The 19,992-nt window shown below is 38.5% G+C and overlaps 2 protein-coding genes, 2 long non-coding RNA genes and 1 pseudogene across 4 annotated transcripts; 2 read left to right on the top strand and 3 right to left on the bottom strand.

Annotated features, from left to right (window-relative positions):
* Positions 1 to 172: 172 nt before the first annotated feature.
* On the bottom strand, positions 173 to 3,481 carry LOC106426290 (omega-hydroxypalmitate O-feruloyl transferase-like). Its single transcript, XM_013867014.3, has 2 exons — positions 2,952 to 3,481; positions 173 to 1,214 (listed from the first exon to the last, which is right to left on the bottom strand). Exons 1-2 carry the CDS (start codon positions 3,417 to 3,419, stop codon positions 327 to 329), a joined length of 1,356 nt encoding a protein of 451 aa, XP_013722468.1. The 5' UTR covers positions 3,420 to 3,481; the 3' UTR covers positions 173 to 326.
* Positions 3,482 to 5,090: 1,609 nt separating this feature from the next.
* On the bottom strand, positions 5,091 to 6,025 carry LOC106426244. Its single transcript, XR_001285280.3, has 3 exons — positions 5,762 to 6,025; positions 5,602 to 5,679; positions 5,091 to 5,305 (listed from the first exon to the last, which is right to left on the bottom strand). It is a non-coding gene; the product is annotated as an uncharacterized LOC106426244 (long non-coding RNA).
* A 3,972-nt stretch (positions 6,026 to 9,997) lies between these two features.
* LOC106426271 (transcription elongation factor SPT6 homolog) lies at positions 9,998 to 16,881 on the top strand. Its single transcript, XM_013866987.3, has 17 exons — positions 9,998 to 10,130; positions 10,296 to 10,368; positions 10,484 to 10,579; positions 10,895 to 11,027; positions 11,160 to 11,223; positions 11,308 to 11,452; positions 11,528 to 11,645; positions 11,727 to 11,964; positions 12,051 to 12,245; positions 12,328 to 12,435; positions 12,532 to 12,918; positions 12,992 to 13,099; positions 13,181 to 13,960; positions 14,063 to 15,373; positions 15,494 to 15,703; positions 15,770 to 16,214; positions 16,302 to 16,881. Exons 2-17 carry the CDS (start codon positions 10,338 to 10,340, stop codon positions 16,706 to 16,708), a joined length of 4,776 nt encoding a protein of 1,591 aa, XP_013722441.1. The 5' UTR covers positions 9,998 to 10,130; positions 10,296 to 10,337; the 3' UTR covers positions 16,709 to 16,881.
* An 843-nt stretch (positions 16,882 to 17,724) lies between these two features.
* Positions 17,725 to 18,585, top strand: LOC106426243 (annotated as a pseudogene).
* LOC125588638 lies at positions 18,064 to 19,393 on the bottom strand. Its single transcript, XR_007324767.1, has 2 exons — positions 18,786 to 19,393; positions 18,064 to 18,594 (listed from the first exon to the last, which is right to left on the bottom strand). It is a non-coding gene; the product is annotated as an uncharacterized LOC125588638 (long non-coding RNA).
* Between the last annotated feature and the right edge of the window lie 599 nt (positions 19,394 to 19,992).

Below are 19,992 nucleotides of genomic sequence, written 5' to 3'. Positions count from 1 at the left end.
TAAAGTACTATTTTCAAACAGTAATCAAATACCATATCTAGAAAATAGTATACTAAGCCAAAATAGTTTTTATTCAATTTTACTGTAACCAAACAAAATAAACTGAAATTCATTATGGTTTATATTTCATGTATATATATTAAAAATTTATTGAATGCAGAAAATAGTATACTAAGCGAAATAGTTTTTATTCAATAATTATTTTTAATACTTTTAGCTTGATCTTTTATATGAAAACCAAATTCAACTTCAAACCATACTGATAAAAAGGTACCGAAGCAATGAAGTAAAATAACGCAAGACCAATGCAAAATGATGCCAAGAAATCAGGAAAGGGTGTCTTCAAACCAATTCTGAAACTTAGCCATCTCCTTAGAAGGCAAAGCAGCCAAGACATAAACACCTTTACTATCTCCATCAATGTCTGGAAACAGCAAAACTATGTCTTTCCGATGATACACAACGGGACAGCAATACTTAGGCTTTCCCCATGGATACTCAACCTCCGCAAACCCTAGTTTCCACCACGACGAAACCAAAACTTCGCCATGTGGAAACCCTTTGTACAACTCTCCCCAATCTATAGCTGATCTCGCGTATTCATCCGTTATCCGATTCGCCCCTTCTCCCACCATTTCCACTATCCTCCTAAACGGCTCTTCCAGCAATGCCTTTCGTTTAGCCTTTGCGTACGCGGTTAAAACCGTGTTTCCGGTGTACGAAGAGGGAAGCTGAGGATCCAGCCTCCCTCTGATGTCCACCGCGTAAAGAATCGTTGATTCCTTTTCAAGATCCTCTTCTTCTACAAACGAGAGTGCCTTGCACCTCCAAACCAAAGCGGTTACGACGTTGAAACCAGTCGCACGAACACAACCGGTACTACTGAGACTCTCTGAGGCCTTCTCCTTCAGCCTCAGGATTTGTTGAGACGATAGCTTGAAGATGTTGAAGTCTAAGTGCTCTGAAGTGGCTTCGAAGACGGTTGTTGTTGTCTCGGAGTCTTGGAGTTGGACAAGCTCGTGGTGTGGGAATGTGACACGTGGTGGAGAACGAGCTTTGAGAAGAGTACGGTCGTTGCATGGAGGTGTTGATAGGGGCTTCTCGCTTAGAAGGGAGGCTAAGTTGGCGAGAAATGTTTTGAAACTAAGTCCGTCGAACGTTGTATGGTTTGTTGAGATTCCCATTGAAAATCCACCGCACTTGAATGATGTCACCTGCCCATATTTTTAATTTTTAAGTATGTATACATATTGATCAAACTATAAAATATTTCACTAGTCATGAACACATACTACATCACAGACATATAATGATGTCCACTAGTTTTGACTGATTTATGTTCGGTTGTCAATAAATAAGCAACCAAGAAAACCAGCATTTTAATTCTTTACGCGGCACAAGTAGATTAATGTTGCAATCATTTATTAATTATTTAAAAAGTTTTATTAATGGCTAGCAAGTAGCAACTAAAATAAATTGATATTGCGAAAAACATTAATATATCTATACTTTGATAACTTTATACTAAGTGTTAACTAGATTCCCACCCACAATTTTAAATAAGGTAAAAACAATATTTATGTCAGTATTGTTGTACATTGGAAGAATTTCAAACCTTTTTGGCATGTCAGTACATGATTAACATGATTAATCCGGATCTCTTAGCCGGGTTCTTAACTCATGATTTGATATTTTTTTTTTTTTTTTTTTTTTTTTTACAATTTAGACTAAGAGACGGCTCTTATATCTTTTATTTAAGAGACGGTTCTTAGCTATTCTTAATTAAAAACTAAGAACCATCTCTTACCCGAAGATAAGAACCCCAGTTAATAGATTGAGGTTAAAGATGGTCTTATCTGTCTGCAGGCAAAACTGGAACATTCCGAGTAAATATATATGTCACATGTTGCTTTGTGTTTACATGTTTCGTTATACTTGATATATACATAGTTGTTAAGGATTGAGTAGGGTGGGTTGATTTACTTAAATTAAAGATCTCCTAGGGGTTTTTCTTTTCCTTCAGGTTTTCGATATATCCGTTTAGCTACCCAATGCATATGATTAGTCTTTTTGAGTAATGTTTACTCCTAAATATTTTACTTAGCGTTTGTGGTTTATTACAAATGATTAGAGTAAATCCTTAATTACATAAATGATGTATTTCATTACAAATATTATTTAGATTAATAAACTAAAAAAAATCCGACGACACAACAAATCACTTGAATAATGTTTAGGAAACTATTAATTTTGCCTGCCTATTCGCCTGTTAAAAACATGTTGACTGAAAGATACTATGAACTGTTACCGGTCATGAAATTTTATAACCGGAAGATCAGTGAAGCAAATCTTAAATTGTTTTCTGAAACATGTGGAATAGTAAAACAATTGCTAGTTTATTTATCTACGTTGGAAAATCAAAATCATATTCGAATCTAAACCTATATCAACATAGTCAAACAGTTACCATTGTCTATTGCTTACATATATGAAATGAACGTACGTGCTCCTTTATTTGACAACAAAAAAACGTGAATATGAATCTTCTTGGTTTGAGTCTTTCGTAGATTTGATTATAAATTTGATTGTAAGTGGCAACTTCGATATCTTGCATAACATTTTATCATTTTTTAAAAGTTTGTATTTCCTTGAACTAAGGTTAGAGCTTTAGTCTATCAGTTCGCACGTCGTGGTTTGTGTTATTTTTTTTGTAACAGTTTAATTTTAATAATGAAGAACTTTGTGAACAAAAAAACTAATCTTCTTGGTTTGTTCTAAAAAATACATATTTTATTTGCTTGGATCTTTTGTTGTTTTTCTTAAGATCCTGTTGTACACTCAAAACTGGTAAAATAAATATTTTTTGGATATTAGTCCAAAAAAAAACGAATTAATTCACGTGGAAAAGTGTAGGTTTAGGATTGAATAATAGGAAGCAATTTGTTGGTTACCTGAAAAGCAAACAGTGGTTGGTCATCTTTAGGCAAACTTTGAAGCTGACTTGTAACCAATTTAGCAAAAGCTGGATTTGGATAAACCAAATCTCCAAGCTCCTCTAAAGTGTACTCACTCGCTGCCGTTACAAACCCAGCTCCGGCACCGTTACAGTCAACATCAAGCCGACCAGAGCTAGGGTTCACCCGAAGTCTCCCTGCCAAAAACTCGTAAACGTCCATTGCTCTCACCAACGCCTTTCTCAGCATCTCCGACACAATCTCCGGAGGAAAATCTTTGTTTGGTCGGAAGAAATGAACCGTTTGGACATCAAAGTTGAGAACTTGGTCGACATTTGACAAAAACATAGATTTTCTCTCATGAGTTAAGGTTTCTTGAGATGGGAAAACGAGTGATGCTTCTTTGATCGTCACTTTGAGATCTTGAAGAAGCAATGATGAAGATTCTTGGTACGAAGTAGCCATCTCTCTCTCTCGTTTATTTGTGTTTTGAGTGGAGTTTGTGATTTAGGTTTGAAGCTTAATCTTTATTATATAGTCTAACACATGGTGATAGATGGTTATTAGCGTGTAAATTATAGTATGAGATTATCCATGGTTAGTAATATGGATCCCACAATAAATGTAGCATAAGTTTTGAAACGGAGTTGCATGGAAAAATCAACTGGGCGTCGCTTTAGTCCAGTCACATGGAAGGTCCAGTCACATGGAAGCGTTTATCGTTTCTTTAAAAGCAAAAATTGTCACTGTTGTTGCTTTTTTGTGTTGTGTTTATTGATTTGGGAGTAGTGATGGGCTTGATTTGGTGGGTGTGAGGTAGACTTGGTGATTTATTAAAGATCTGATAGGAGGAGTTTGAGATGTCGGCCTTAACTACATACATATAAGGCATGTGATCAGCCTTTTACGAGTCAATTCAATTTATATGTGCCAATCTTTTTACTTCTCCATTTGGAGTTTTATGGAATAATAAGATTTTTGTCAACATTGATTATCAAAAAGTCAATATTTAATTTGCAGTATTTTTTTTATCAACAATTTGCAGTATCTAATTAAGGTTATTCGTTACAACAGTAGACGAAAAAAAACTACGGTTACGATCTACAATTATCTTAATTTTGTTGGTTAACTTTTTTCATACAGATGATTTTATCTTTATTTTGTTTACTTTAGATGTTATTAATTTAAGTTATAAGTATTGGGTTTTGATAGAGAGAAATTTTCTCTTTCGTCGCTCTTCTTCGTACTCTCAGAACACCCGTATTGAGGGTTTATGGGAGGAATTCACACAGAAATAAAAAAAAAAAAATAATAAAATAACTCAATCACATGAACCTCCCTCTCCTAAAACTCTCTCGGCTGAACTCCTCTCTCCTAAAGTTCAACACTGTAACGCGGACCCCACGTGTCGTGGTGGTCCGCGATCGGTCTAATTTTTTTTTTTTTTAAATCAAAAAAAAAAAGAAAAAAATTTAATAATAAAAAATTAAAAAAATGAACCCCAAGGAGGGTTCAGTGATGCTCTTGCTCTCAGCTAATCTGACAATCCTAAATAAAATAAGATAAATAGTGTTTTTTTAGAGGCGGTAGTGCGCTTCTTATCACTAAATAAAAAAAAAAACTTGTTCGAACGTGAGAATGGTCAAGTGTGAGCGTGAGAAAGAGGAGAAGTTGTTCAGTTGGTTTTCTACTGAAAGCACTGAAGTTTTCATTCAAGAGGCGTATCTAGTTTGCTTTTGCAAAGACGCGATGTAGATACATGAGTGAATTCATAGTTTCTCGGCAGAGCAAAGCTTCACAATGGCCAAGATCATTGTTTTCAGCAATGCATATATGGTTTATAAAGCCTTAGAGCAACTCCAATGGTTAGTCATTAGTTTAATTGTTAATTTTGTACTTTTCTGAAGTTTAGAACCTTTGCTAATGTAATTAAATTTATCATGGTCCAATGGGAAAACTCTTTTGAAGTTCTTTAATTTTTTTTTTAATTTTGAAAGTTGAATTATTAAATTAAATTGTACAAAACTTATAAATTATTGGATTATGTTCTCTTTTGTAACATGTTTTTTATTGTTTTCCACCTGCAAAAAATACTGATCAGAGACAATACACACAATAAAAACAAAGAGAGCATAATCATATGAACAAACAAATATAATAAAGAGACGTTGGGTTAAACTCAGAGCAAGCCATGCATAACGTTGGGTTATATTCATTATTAAACCAAATGTTCTTCACAAAAAACAACTGAGAAAGCAAAAGATGTTGGGTTTGCAACATCATTCCAGCACAGACCAAGACAACATGTTAAAGCTTACTTACTTTACCACCACATCTAAACTTCAGAACACCTAAAAATAAAACAACCAAGCAAAGTAATGAAAGAGAGAAGCAAGTGTCTGGTGGTAAAGGAACCTCGGCTGAGGTGCCCGCCACCCGAGTTCGAGCCCCGGCCACGAGGGGTATTTACATGGGCTGTCTCTCGCCCTCCAGACCACTTCGCGTAACCAGGGGCCCTTAAGTGGACGCTTAAAAATCCTGTAATGGCTTGGGCTTAGGCCCGGTGGGCTAGTCGATCACGCAAAGTGGTCGGATACTGGATTATCAAAAAAAAAGTGTCTGATGAAAGCATATCTAGAAAACATACTTTTCAGAGCAAAGACTCCAACACCAAAGGCTAAACCGCCTGATATTAGAGTATGAGATGCAGCAACGTTTACACCATCTGCATACAAACATTGAATCATCACATGGCGTTAAGATAACAACAACGAGAGCAAATCAAAGCACTGAGTGTAGAAACAGACCTTTGATCTTAGTAATCACCATATGCTCGTAAACGTTATACTCATAAACAATCTCTCTAATAGAATCCTATATCACAAACACTCAAATTCGTTTAGAGGATGAACAAAGCGCTCTCGATTGTCGACTAACCTCAGGATTGATCCGAATAAAAAATCATAAAGACCTAAAGAGACTGAGAAACACTAGAAACAAGGGATATTCTTCTCCTTGCTCGGCATCGCCACTAAATGAATCTCCGTATCTCCCAGCAACATCACCGCAGTCTGTTAATCACCAAATCAAACTTCAAATCACTGAATCACTTCTACCAATTATGGAGAATGAATAATCGATTAAATGTTGCTACCTTCAATTCATGGAAGCAGACTGCGTGGAGACGCATCAACTCGGGAGGTTTGATTGGAGCGGAGGACTCGAGCTTGCAACGAACGGAGCGGAGGAGGAAGAAAACAATTGATTTCGCCTACGGAGCGGAGGAGGACAAGCTGACAAACGGAGAGGTCGAACGCTTGCAACGAACGGAGCGGAGAAGGACAAGCCGACGAAGGAGAGAGTCATAGATGAGAGGTCGAATAAGACCTTGACACGTAAGGTCTCTTAACAACTCTAAAAAATCCGAAATAAACAGCGGCTCTCTGACTTTTAATTATTTTTCATTTATTTTTATTTTCCTTTTCCTTAAAACCCCTCCGATGGAGGTGGTCTTAGTCCCGGCTTTGGACGTGTGCAGACTGTGTTTTTACACATGGTCTCACCCTTTTGTTGTACAGTTTCTCTATACTTTAATACCTTGGAGTTTTGATTTTATTACAAGAAAAAATGCTAAATTTTTCTTATACTCATAAACAATCTCTCTAATAGAATCCTATATCACAAACACTCAAATTCGTTCAGAGGATGAACAAAGCGCTCTCGATTGTCGACTAACCTCAGGATTGATCCGAATAAAAAATCATAAAGACCTAAAGAGACTGAGAAACACTAGAAACAAGGGATATTCTTCTCCTTGCTCGGCATCGCCACTAAATGAATCTCTGTATCTCCCAGCAACACCACCGCAGTCTGTTAATCACCAAATCAAACTTCAAATTACTGAATCACTTCTACCAATTATGGAGAATGAATAATCGATTAAATGTTGCTACCTTCAATTCATGGAAGCAGACTGCGTGGAGACGCATCAACTCGGGAGGTTTGATCGGAGCGGAGGACTCGAGCTTGCAACGAATGGAGCGGATGAGGAAGAAAACAATTGATTTCGCCTACGGAGCCGAGGAGGACAAGCTGACAAACGGAGCGGTGGAACGCTTGCAACGAACGGAGCGGAGAAGGACAAGCCGACGAAGGAGAGAGTCATAGATGAGAGGTCGAATAAGACCATGACACGTAAGGTCTCTTAACAACTCTAAAAAACCCGAAATAAACAGCGGTTCTCTGACTTTTAATTATTTTTCATTTATTTTTATTTTCCTTTTCCTTAAAACCCCTCCGATGGAGGTGGTCTTAGTCCCGGCTTTGGACGTGTGCGGACTGTGTTTTTACACATGGTCTCACCCTTTTGTTGTACAGTTTCTCGATACTTTAATACCTTGGAGTTTTTATTTTATTACAAGAAAAAATGCTAAATTTTTCTTATACTCATAAACAATCTCTCTAATAGAATCCTTTATCACAAACACTCAAATTTGTTCAGAGGATGAACAAAGCGCTCTCGATTGTCGACTAACCTCAGGATTGATCCGAATAAAAAATCATAAAGACCTAAAGAGACTGAGAAACACTAGAAACAAGGGATATTCTTCTCCTTGCTCGGCATCGCCACTAAATGAATCTCCGTATCTCCCAGCAACACCACCGCAGTCTGTTAATCACCAAATCAAACTTCAAATTACTGAATCACTTCTACCAATTATGGAGAATGAATAATCGATTAAATGTTGCTACCTTCAATTCATGGAAGCAGACTGCGTGGAGACGCATCAACTCGGGAGGTTTTATCGGAGCGGAGGACTCGAGCTTGCAACGAACGGAGCGGAGGAGGAAGAAAACAATTGATTTCGCCTACGGAGCGGAGGAGGACAAGCTGACAAACGGAGAGGTCGAACGCTTGCAACGAACGGAGCGGAGAAGGACAAGCCGACGAAGGAGAGAGTCATAGATGAGAGGTCAAATAAGACCTTGACACGTAAGGTCTCTTAACAACTCTAAAAAACCCGAAATAAACAGCGGTTCTCTGACTTTTAATTATTTTTCATTTATTTTTATTTTCCTTTTTCTTAAAACCCCTCCGATGGAGGTGGTCTTATTCCCGGCTTTGGACGTGTGCGGACTGTGTTTTTACACATGGTCTCACCCTTTTGTTGTACAGTTTCTCTATACTTTAATACCTTGGAGTTTTGATTTTATTACAAGAAAAAATGCTAAATTTTTCTTATACTCATAAACAATCTCTCTAATAGAATCCTATATCACAAACACTCAAATTCGTTCAGAGGATGAACAAAGCGCTCTCGATTGTCGACTAACCTCAGGATTGATCCGAATAAAAAATCATAAAGACCTAAAGAGACTGAGAAACACTAGAAACAAGGGATATTCTTCTCCTTGCTCGGCATCGCCACTAAATGAATCTCTGTATCTCCCAGCAACACCACCGCAGTCTGTTAATCACCAAATCAAACTTCAAATTACTGAATCACTTCTACCAATTATGGAGAATGAATAATAGATTAAATGTTGCTACCTTCAATTCATGGAAGCAGACTGCGTGGAGACGCATCAACTCGGGAGGTTTGATCGGAGCGGAGGACTCGAGCTTGCAACGAATGGAGCGGAGGAGGAAGAAAACAATTGATTTCGCCTACGGAGCGGAGGAGGACAAGCTGACAAACGGAGCGGTGGAACGCTTGCAACGAACGGAGCGGAGAAGGACAAGCCGACGAAGGAGAGAGTCATAGATGAGAGGTCGAATAAGACCATGACACGTAAGGTCTCTTAACAACTCTAAAAAACCCGAAATAAACAGCGGTTCTCTGACTTTTAATTATTTTTCATTTATTTTTATTTTCCTTTTCCTTAAAACCCCTCCGATGGAGGTGGTCTTAGTCCTGGCTTTGGACGTGTGCGGACTGTGTTTTTACACATGGTCTCACCCTTTTGTTGTACAGTTTCTCGATACTTTAATACCTTGGAGTTTTGATTTTATTACAAGAAAAAATGCTAAATTTTTCTTATACTCATAAATAATCTCTCTAATAGAATCCTTTATCACAAACACTCAAATTCGTTCAGAGGATGAACAAAGCGTTCTCGATTGTCGACTAACCTGAAGATTGATCCGAATAAAAAATCATAAAGACCTAAAGAGACTGAGAAACACTAGAAACAAGGGATATTCTTCTCCTTGCTTGGCATCGCCACTAAATGAATCTCCGTATCTCCCAGCAACACCACCGCAGTCTGTTAATCACCAAATCAAACTTCAAATTACTGAATCACTTCTACCAATTATGGAGAATGAATAATCGATTAAATGTTGCTACCTTCAATTCATGGAAGCAGACTGCGTGGAGACGCATCAACTCGGGAGGTTTGATCGGAGCGGAGGACTCGAGCTTGCAACGAACGGAGCGGAGGAGGAAGAAAACAATTGATTTCGCCTACGGAGCGGAGGAGGACAAGCTGACAAACGGAGAGGTCGAACGCTTGCAACGAACGGAGCGGAGAAGGACAAGCCGACGAAGGAGAGAGTCATAGATGAGAGGTCGAATAAGACCATGACACGTAAGGTCTCTTAACAACTCTAAAAAACCCGAAATAAACAGCGGTTCTCTGACTTTTAATTATTTTTCATTTATTTTTATTTTCCTTTTCCTTAAAACCCCTCCGATGGAGGTGGTCTTAGTCCCGGTTTTGGACGTGTGCGGACTGTGTTTTTACACATGGTATCACCCTTTTGTTGTACAGTTTCTCTATACTTTAATACCTTGGAGTTTTGATTTTATTACAAGAAAAAATGCTACATTTTTTATTTGTACAAATAAAGGTCTTCAAATTTTAGTTGCCCACATGGTCTAAATGTGTTTTGGGCCAGGTGTGGATAGACACGATGAGTCATCATTAGTAGTATCACTGTTCTTTAAATGGGCTTAAAGTTATATTGTAACTTCTTTCTGGGCCGATCTCTTTTAGGCCCCAGTTGTAATGCCCATTAAGCTATAAATGAAACATGGTCTGACGAAGAACAAAAAAAAAGTAACCGAGAGGAAAGAATGTCGGTATAAACTTGAACGATTAGAGCTTATCGAGTCTTCGTTCTTCGTTTCTGGTTTTGCTCTCATTTGGCTTCATAGAAGAAATTCAACACTGGTAAGCCCTTTTTTTCCTCTCTCTCCTCGGCATCATTCACAGTTCCTTTAATCTTCTATATCTCTCTCGCGCCGCTCTTTTGTGGGAACCCTAGAAATCGAAAAAGAACGAACCTTCGCGAAGATCAGAATCGTAAGTTTCAATCTAATCCAACCCTTTTTCCAGCTTTCAGATTTGGGTTTCGTCTAATTTCTCGAAGGAATCATAATGTCAAGGAACGTTGTTTCCGACGAAGAAGGTACACTCTCAAAATCCCCTTTCCCCTCAAACCCTAATTTCTCCTCTCTGTACGGCTTAGGGTTTCTTCTGCTTATTCTAAAGATTTGATTTTTATTTCCTCCGCGGCGCCGCAGACGATCACGAGCTCGAGGATGAGGACGGAGAGCCAGTTCATGCAGATCCTGTCGGTAATGCTGACAACGATGATGATGATGAGGAGGAGGAAGAGGGTAAAAAAGTTTTCTCCTTTACTTCCCTTTGCTCTAGCGTCTGTTTTCATTACACAAAGTGCATGCAGTTCATTGTCTTAAAGTCAGATTTTATCTGCAACTGTTCTTCTTAGTATGCTCATTAAGTGTTTATTATATATTCTCTGTCTTTAGTGGATGCTTGGTTTGTCACGTGCCTTGTTAAGTTCCTTTTAGACTGAAATGGTTGTTTCTGTGCATTAAGCTATGAGTTTCACATCTTCTCCCTTTGGGGTTTGAGTAGCTGCTGTGTGTTTTCTACTCTGTTGGTGTGATAATCGTTTCCCTTTCTTGTAGGTGAGGATGAATATGAGAATGATGGGTTCATAGTTGGTGATGAGGAAGAAGAAGAGGAGGAAGATGACGAAGAAGAAGAGAAGAAAAATAGCGATGAAGAGAGGCAGAAAAAGAAGAAGAAACGAAGGAAAATGTATATATTTGCTTTCCCTATTGAATTTCATCCTTTCATATTCATAACTTTCAATAAGCTAATGTTAATCTAGAATTATCATTTATGTTGTGTATCTATCTGATAAACTTTCCACATATGATGATTGGATAGGGACGAAGATCTTGATGAAGATGACTATCTGCTTCTCCAAGATAACGATGTCAAATTCCAAAAGGTCTGTTTTTACTTTATGTCAAGATTATGTACACACGCTTAACAATATATAAATATTGATTTTTGTTCTTCTGAATCATGACAGAGGAAGTTTAAGAGGTTGAAGAAAGCTCAAAGGGAAAGGGAAGGTGGCCAGGGGGGATCATCTGATGATGAGTTTGATAGGAGTGGTGGAGCTGGAAGAAGTGCCGAGGACAAGATCAAAGACAATCTCTTTGATGATGTTGATGGTATGCTTCTCTTTAGTTTCTGTGATACTTGTATTTGGAACTGTTGGCGCATATATGTAATTTTGTGTCTTGTAGATTTGCCTGATGACGTAGGCGATGAGGAGGAATTGGCGGTGGAAGAAGATGTAGTTGGGAGCGAGGATGAAATGGCTGATTTCATCGTAGATGAAGATGGGAATGGTCAGCCTAGGAGGTACATACTTTTATGTTCTTATATGTGTCTTATGTCACGTTTATTTTTCTCTGATTCTATCTACTCAACTAATTTTTTCAGGGGAGACCCTAGGAAAAAGAGATATAGGCAAGGATCAGATATGAGTGCTATACATGATGCTAACGAAATATTTGGTGATGTCGGAGAGTTATTGTCACTTCGTAAGAAGGGTCTGGCATCTAGTGAAAGGATGGAAAGAAGGCTCGAAGATGAGTTTGAGCCAACTATTCTTTCTGAAAAGTACATGACTGGGAAAGATGATGAAATCCGCCAAGTTGATATTCCCGAGAGGATGCAGGTGCGTTCTCTCTCTATGTGTGCTTATGCACTTAAGTTTGTTTGGTCGTCATGGTTGGATGTAAAGATGTCTTATCACCTTTGCAGATATCTGAAGACAGCACTGGAAGCCCTCCTGTTGATGAACTTAGCATTGAGGAAGAGAGCAGTTGGATATATGCACAGCTTACTTCGATGCTAAAAGATCCTGATGGACTTTATGTTTTAGGAGGACAAGGTTTCTCGGTCAGCAAGGATGATATTGCAAAATTTTTGGAGCTTCATCATGTGCAGAAACTAGAGGTCTTTGGATTCATTCCTTAGTTGGATTTTCCTTGAATCGCTCTTGGATTACTATGCTAAAAAAATTTATCGTCTCATCCAGATACCATTTATAGCCATGTACCGAAAGGAGCAATGCCGGAGCTTGTTGGACTCTTCTGATAATAGTGACCTCAATATAGAGAAGAAACCTGAGACCAAGTGCCAAAAGGTAAGCAGTTTTATTGGGATTAACAACAAGTACTCATCTTAGTATAGTGTCTGCGGAAATTGCTGGATTTAACGTAATAATTGTATGCCAATGTAGGTCCTCTGGATGATTCAGGACTTGGATAAGAAGTGGCTCCTTCTTCGAAAAAGGAAAACGGCGTTGCATGGTTACTATGCAAAGCGTTTCGAAGAAGAGTCTAGGAGGGTCTATGATGAAAATAGGCTCAATCTAAATCAGTATCTTTTTGAATCTGTCATGAAGTCGCTTAAAGTGGCAGAAACAGAGAGAGAAGTTGATGATGTAGATTCCAAGTTCAACCTGCATTTTCCTGCCGGTGAAGTTGGTGTTGATGAAGGGCAGTACAAGAGGCCAAAGCGAAAATCTCAATATAGCGTCTGCAGCAAAGCAGGGCTCTGGGAGGTTGCAAACAAGTTTGGGTATAGCGCGGAGCAGTTGGGACTTGCATTGTCCCTAGAAAAACTGGTCAGTGTTCTTTTATACTCTTTCCTCCGCATGCTGGTTTGGAATGACAATTCTGATGCTACTTGAGTTGCAGGTTGATGAACTTGAGGATGCAAAGGAAACACCAGAGGAGATGGCAATGAACTTTATGTGCGCTATGTTTGAAAATTCTCAAGCTGTTCTTAAGGGTGCACGGCATATGGTACGTTCCTGCAACGAAGTTTATATTATAAGAACTTCTCCTATTACCAATGCTGAGATACTTCTTATTTTCCTTTTTCAGGCTGCCGTTGAGATAAGTTGCGAGCCATCAGTCAAAAAGTATGTCCGTGGCATTTATCTGGAGAATGCAGTAGTCTCAACGAGTCCAACAGCAGAGGGGAATGGAGTAATAGACTCTTACCATCAGTTTGCTGGGGTTAAATGGTTACGTGAAAAGCCATTGAGCAAGTTTGAAGGTGCGCAGTGGCTTCTCATTCAGAAGGCAGAAGAGGAGAAACTTCTTCAAGTGACCTTCAAGCTGCCTGAGAATTACATGAATAGGCTGGTTAGCGACTGCTATGAACACTATCTGAGCGTCGGTGTTAGTAAGTATGCTCAACTCTGGAATGAGCAAAGAAAATTGATATTGGAGGATGCACTTCATGCTTTCATTTTGCCATCAATGGAGAAAGAAGCAAGAAACTTGCTAACCAGCAGAGCGAAGAGTAGGTTGCTTTCAGAGTATGGACAGGCTTTGTGGGATAAGGTGTCTGCAGGGCCATATCAGAAGAAAGAAATGGACATTAGCTCAGACGAGGAAGCTGCACCGAGGGTCATGGCATGTTGTTGGGGCCCTGGAAAGCCGCCAAATACATTTGTGATGCTGGATTCATCGGGAGAAGTGCTTGATGTGCTTTATGCTGGATCCCTCACACTGCGATCCCAAAATGTCAACGACCAACAACGTAAAAAGAATGACCAGGATCGTGTTTTAAAGTTTATGATGGACCACCAACCGCATGTTGTGGCTCTAGGAGCTGTCAATTTGGCTTGTACTCGTCTGAAGGATGATATTTATGAAGTAAGCGTTCTTCGTTAATTTTATGTTGGTGCTTCATTTTTCATTGCTATTTCTTTTGTATAGTAAATCATGGTCATGTTTCTCCTTGTCTTGTTATTTCAGGTCATTTTCCAGATGGTGGAAGAAAAACCTAGAGATGTTGGGCAGATGGACGATTTAACCATTGTTTATGTAGACGAATCACTTCCTAGGCTATACGAAAACTCTCGAATCTCAGGCGAACAGCTACCTCAACAGTCTGGGATCGTGAAACGTGCAGTTGCTCTTGGACGCTATCTCCAGAATCCTCTAGTAATGGCAGCAACGTTATGTGGTCCAGGCCGGGAAATATTGTCTTGGAAGCTTCACCCGTTGGAGGGTTTTCTTCAGGTTGACGAGAAGTATGGGATGGTTGAACAGGTTATGGTTGACATAACAAACCAGGTTGGGATCGACATTAATTTGGCAGCTAGCCATGAGTGGCTTTTCTCTCCTCTACAGTTCATTTCTGGACTTGGACCTAGGAAAGCTGCATCCTTGCAGAGGTCGCTTGTAAGAGCTGGTTCAATATTTGTCCGCAAGGACCTGATAATGCACGGGCTTGGTAAAAAAGTTTTTGTAAACGCAGCCGGTTTCTTGCGCATCAGGAGGAGTGGGCTGGCTGCTAGCAGCAGCCAATTTATCGATCTACTGGATGATACCAGAATACATCCGGAATCGTACGGTCTTGCACAAGAATTGGCGAAAGATATTTATGATCAGGATGTTAGAGGTGACTCCAACGATGATGAGGATGCGATAGAGATGGCAATAGAGCATGTGAGAGATCGACCAGGCTCTCTGAGAAAAGTTGTCCTCGAGGAGTATCTTGCAAGCAAGAACCGGGAGAATAAGAAGGAAACTTACAGTAACATCATGAGAGAGCTAAGCTGTGGGTTCCAGGATTGGCGGATTCCTTTTAAAGATCCAAGTCCAGATGAAGAGTTTTATATGAACTCAGGCGAAACTGAAGACACCATAGCTGAGGGCAGAATTGTCCAGGCCACTGTTCGGAGACTGCAGAGTGGAAGAGCCATATGTGTATTGGATTCTGGACTAACTGGGATGCTTTCAAAGGAGGATTTCGCAGATGATGGGAGAGATATTGTGGAGCTGTCAGACCGATTGAAAGAAGGCGAGATCCTTACATGCAAGATCAAATCGATTCAGAAGCTGAGGTATCAAGTGTTCCTTATATGCAAGGAGAGTGAGATGAGAAACAACAGGCACCAGCGGAACCAGAATCTGGATCCGTATTACCACGAGGATAGAAACAGTCTCCAGATAGAAAAGGAGAAAGCTCGGAAAGAAAAGGAGCTTGTGAAGAAACATTTCAAGTCTCGGATGATTGTCCATCCACGTTTCCAGAACATCACTGCTGATCAAGCCACCGAGGTATCTACAGGCTTTATCTCTCTTTTTGGTACATGTTAAGTTGATACGTAGTCTTGGTCTCTGCTGCTATCTCCTTTCTAAAGATATCTGAGTTTATGTATTGGTGATATTTTCTTTCAGTATTTATCTGACAAAGAATTTGGAGAGAGCATTGTTCGTCCAAGCTCTCGAGGACTCAATTACTTGACATTGACGCTCAAAATTTACGATGGAGTCTACGCTCACAAGGAGATAGTTGAAGGTGGAAAAGAAAGCAAGGACATCACGAGTCTTCAGCGTATTGGGAAGACGCTAACAATTGGAGAAGACACCTTCGAGGATTTAGATGAGGTAATGTCTCTTTAGTTTAATATAATTGTACTGCAGCTTTTTAACAACACCACCTCATTACTGCAGGTCATGGATCGGTATGTTGACCCTCTGGTCTCTCACCTCAAGACGATGCTTAACTACAGGAAGTTCCGTAAGGGGACAAAATCAGAAGTTGATGAGCTTCTCAGGATCGAGAAGAGTGAGAATCCAGCAAGGATAGTTTACTGTTTCGGGATTTCACACGAGCATCCTGGCACCTTTATACTGTCCTACATAAGGAGCACCAATCCGCATCACGAGTACGTCGGTCTATACCCCAAGGGATTCAAGTTCAGGAAAAGGATGTTTGAGAGCATCGACAAGCTTGTGGCCTACTTCCAGAGGCATATTGATGACCCGTTGCAGGAAACAGTTCCATCGATCAGGTCTGTTGCTGCAATGGTGCCCATGAGAAGCCCAGCAGACCGTGGCTCTTCTGGAGGAGGTAGCTGGGGTGGTAACTCAGATCGCTCTTCTGCACCAAGACCAGGTAAAACGCTTTATGGTTCGACTTGTCTGTTGGCTTATGTGTTATTATAACTTTGATTCTGACGTGTTGAGAAAATGTAAATTGTAGGGAGAGGCGGTGAGTACAGAAACGGTGGTGGACGTGGTGATGGGCATCCAAGTGGAGCGCCAAGGCCTTACGGTGGTCGTGCTAGGGGCAGAGGAAGGAGGGATAATAACATTGAGAGAGAAGATGGAAATGGAGATTGGGGAAATAACAATACCGGAAGTGGGGATGGAGGTTGGGGAAGTAGTGGTGGTGGTGGTGGTGGTGGTTGTTGGGGAAGCGAGTCTGGCGGTAAAAAGAATGACGGTGCAGGCGGATGGGGTAGTGAATCTGGAGGTGGTGGTGGTGGTTGGGGAAATGAGTCTGGTGGCAAAAAGAGCAGCGAGGATGGTGGTTGGGGAAAGGAGGCTAGTGGAAAAAAGAGCGGTGAAGACGGCGGTTGGGGAAATAGCGGCGGTGGCGGATGGTGAAGAATCATAACAGCGGCTTAAAATTGCAAATGCTAAGATAAAAGGCATAAATTACTTTCTTTTAAGTAGTAGCAATTAGTGTTTCCCTAAACGCCTTTTGTTTTGTTTTATGCCCTCTTCTTATGTCTTAAACTCCGTATGTAACGACTTTTTAAAAAAAACTTTCCAGGAAATTGTTGCAAATAATGAATTGATGTTAGAAAATGGGAATTTCGTAACTAACTAGAGCTAATTACAATATTGAATTTTAGTTCTTTACGAGTTTCATTAACTTTTATAAAGTAACTAAATTGCATTGCAATGTTGTTATTTATATGTTTCACTAGTGGTTGGATTTATGTTCGTTATATATTTTGTATAACATTCGACTTTGAATTGTTTGGTCACGTATTATACTTTGTTGCAGTTAATTATTGAGATTGTTTTAATGAAGCTATTTTCTGTTTTTATTTTGATAAGACACTTTATTATTTTATTTTATTATTTATTTTAGATCATTTAGTTTCGTTATCTCTTTCGTTTAAATTAAACTATATACTTTTTTCTTTTCAACTAAATACATAACCTTTAAAAAATCTATTTTTATTTGGATACAATAACATAGACACAAACTTTTTCATTTCTATTTTTACGTTTATTATTTTATTTTTGACTAAAAGGTTTATTGTATTGTTTTATTTCATCTTATATATTTATTTTTCTCTAGTTTTTACTCCCTCCGTTTTTTTATATAAGTCATTTTATTCGTTTTATAGAAATTTTTATGTTTCAAATTATATGACATTTTCGTTTTTTTATGTAAAATTTATTAACACTTAATGTTATATGACCAATAATAATATATCGTTTATTTTATTATTTGTTAATTTTGTGGTTAGGTAAATAATTAATGATTTGTTTTAGAAAATATAAAAAATTATTAATTTTTTAATCTATGTGAATAATTCTAAAATAACTTATATCAAAAAAAAAAAGGAGTGAGTATTAGCTAAAGTATCCTAGATAATTAACTCGAAAATGGAGAGAGGCCTCGTTGTAGGAGTAAGATAATTGTTTCAGTTAACGGAGCAACACTTTCATCACTCGACGCCGCTTCTCTCTTAAACTAATCCTCTCTCCATTGATTCCAAGCATGTTTCTCTTCTGTATATGAACCTAAACTAGTCCTTGTTCTAATATGGCTTCACGCATCTTACCAACATCGTTATCAATCTTAGAAACTGATAAAGTTCGATCCTTTACAATCAATCTGTTCCACGCAAGAAATGCTTCGTGGATCATCACTCCCATGAAAAGGTTCTATTTTTTTTTAATTTTTATTTTTTTGTGTTTTTTTAGTTATAAAAAAATCGATATGGTATTTGATAATTTTGTCTTCAATTCTAGTTTCCAGATTCGAAGAAGACGAAACCAGAGAATAGCGTTTGCGTTAGACACAGGATCTTCTTCTTCTGTTCCTGGAGGAGGAGGAGAACGACAAGAGATTAATGAAGACAGAACAGGTCTAGGTAGCACTAGATTAGGCAGAATAGCGATTGCCTTAGGCAGACAGCTTCTTTTGAAGATAAACTCTGCTAGAAAGAACTTCCCCATGAAGATATTCTTACTGCTTCTTGGTTTCTAGACTGCTAATGCATTAGCCACCATTCTCGGCCAAACCGGTGACTAGGACGTGCTTGTCGCAGGCATCGTCGTGGCCGCGATCGAAGGAATCGGTATGCTTACGTACAAGAAGAAGCCGTCTTCTTCTTCTTCTGGGAAGAAGTTGCAGTCTTTTGTTGTGTTTATGAATTTCTGGAAAGCTGGTGTTTGTTTGGGTCTCTTTGTTGATGCTTTCAAGCTAGGTAGTTGAATATAAGACGAGCTTTTCCTTTCTTCTAGCATATCTATTGTATCAGTTAAAGAGTTAACATGGTAATCGATTCTCAACCCCCTAATCTTATTCGGAAAAAAAAAAAGAACAACCAATAATAAGCTCAGATATTAAACTTAGCATTCAGAAAAACACAGAACCAGGTGTATGAACAATCACCATGTTTTGATAACTGATAAAATAATAATAATAATAAGGATATACCTTCAAAGTTCAAACCAACAGCTGCCAAGGTTTGTGTAACAAGCTCAAGATATGTTTATCCCCGAAAGATTTGTAGACATCTCGACATTCAATAGGAATATCAGAATCATTCTCAGGCTCTCGCAGCAAACCTCCCCCTCCTGACTTTGAAAGATTCTGCTGCACATTATTCAATATTAAAACTTCAAACTTTACTTTTTCATTAATCAGCAGATTATAAACATTGTTTATATTCTCTTCAACATAAAAATTTATCCAACTTAGCATTACAGAATACAGCCTCAAAAGAAATTAACTTCTTTTCCTATTCTATCCGCCGCACGCTTTCCTTCGGGCCCTTAAAATATCAACTAATTCTTTTGAGTTTTTTTTTTTTTTTTTCTAGATAAATCTTCAGCTATTTAGACTCCAAGTGACCTCTAAATCATCAGCTCCAGTTCTAGTCTCTAAATCAACGGCTCAGGCTCGGCTATAACTCAGATCACTCCATCATACAAATTCGCTATAGCAGATCATGTTATACTCTGAACTAGTACAACCTAGTCTTCAAATATTTGCATTTTAAAAGTGTACAAGAAATATATTTCCAACTTCTTTTACCATCATTATTGTGGAAGGTTAATGTAAACGAAATTAGAGTTTGTACAAAGAGATGAATGATTATCCGTTTTTTTTTTTGGTGTGGGTTATACATGAAGTGAAGTGTACAATGAACATGTTTCCAGCTATTTTTTGTCCTTACCTTACTTGGATATACACATGTATAGAATCCACCGCAATGACTACTATATGAGCGGTAGATTAGACAAATCTATCCTAAAAAGGTCTGCCCACACATAAAATAAAACGTGTCTTCATAAGATTCTTATCACTATTATGTAAAAAAAAAAGAAAAATGGATTCTTATCACTAAAAATGTTAGCTTGTAATTGTAACGTTTTGATTTTCTCTAAGTAAGGACAATAATTTTGAGTATTTGCACTCCATGCATAAGACTTATACGATAATTAGGTCAATACACTATTGACGTTTTCGACGCAGTTAGGAAGGAATTAGATTACTACTTTACCCTCGCTCATATATGATCATCAGTAACCGGCAAATTGTAATAAATATAACGGGCTTATTGGTGAGATAGTTAATTATGGAGATAAAATTAAGAATATAGCATATGATTTGATATTATTAGATCTGATAGCATTTTGTT

The sequence above is a fragment of the Brassica napus genome, chromosome C6 (genome assembly GCF_020379485.1).
Source record: "Brassica napus cultivar Da-Ae chromosome C6, Da-Ae, whole genome shotgun sequence".
Lineage (NCBI taxonomy): Eukaryota > Viridiplantae > Streptophyta > Magnoliopsida > Brassicales > Brassicaceae > Brassica > Brassica napus.
Note: the sequence above shows the minus strand (reverse complement) of the source record. Positions and strands in the feature narration are given on the sequence as shown.

Coding starts and splice junctions, on each gene's coding strand:
- LOC106426290 (XM_013867014.3), bottom strand. CDS start 3,419: ATGGCTACTTCGTACCAAGAATCTTCATCATTGCTTCTTCAAGATCTC. Junction 1,215..2,951: donor AACCACTGTTTGCTTTTCAG/GTAACCAACAAA, acceptor AAATATGGGCAG/GTGACATCATTCAAGTGCGG.
- LOC106426271 (XM_013866987.3), top strand. CDS start 10,338: ATGTCAAGGAACGTTGTTTCCGACGAAGAAG. Junction 10,580..10,894: donor TGATGAGGAGGAGGAAGAGG/GTAAAAAAGTTT, acceptor CCTTTCTTGTAG/GTGAGGATGAATATGAGAAT. Junction 13,100..13,180: donor TTAAGGGTGCACGGCATATG/GTACGTTCCTGC, acceptor TTCCTTTTTCAG/GCTGCCGTTGAGATAAGTTG.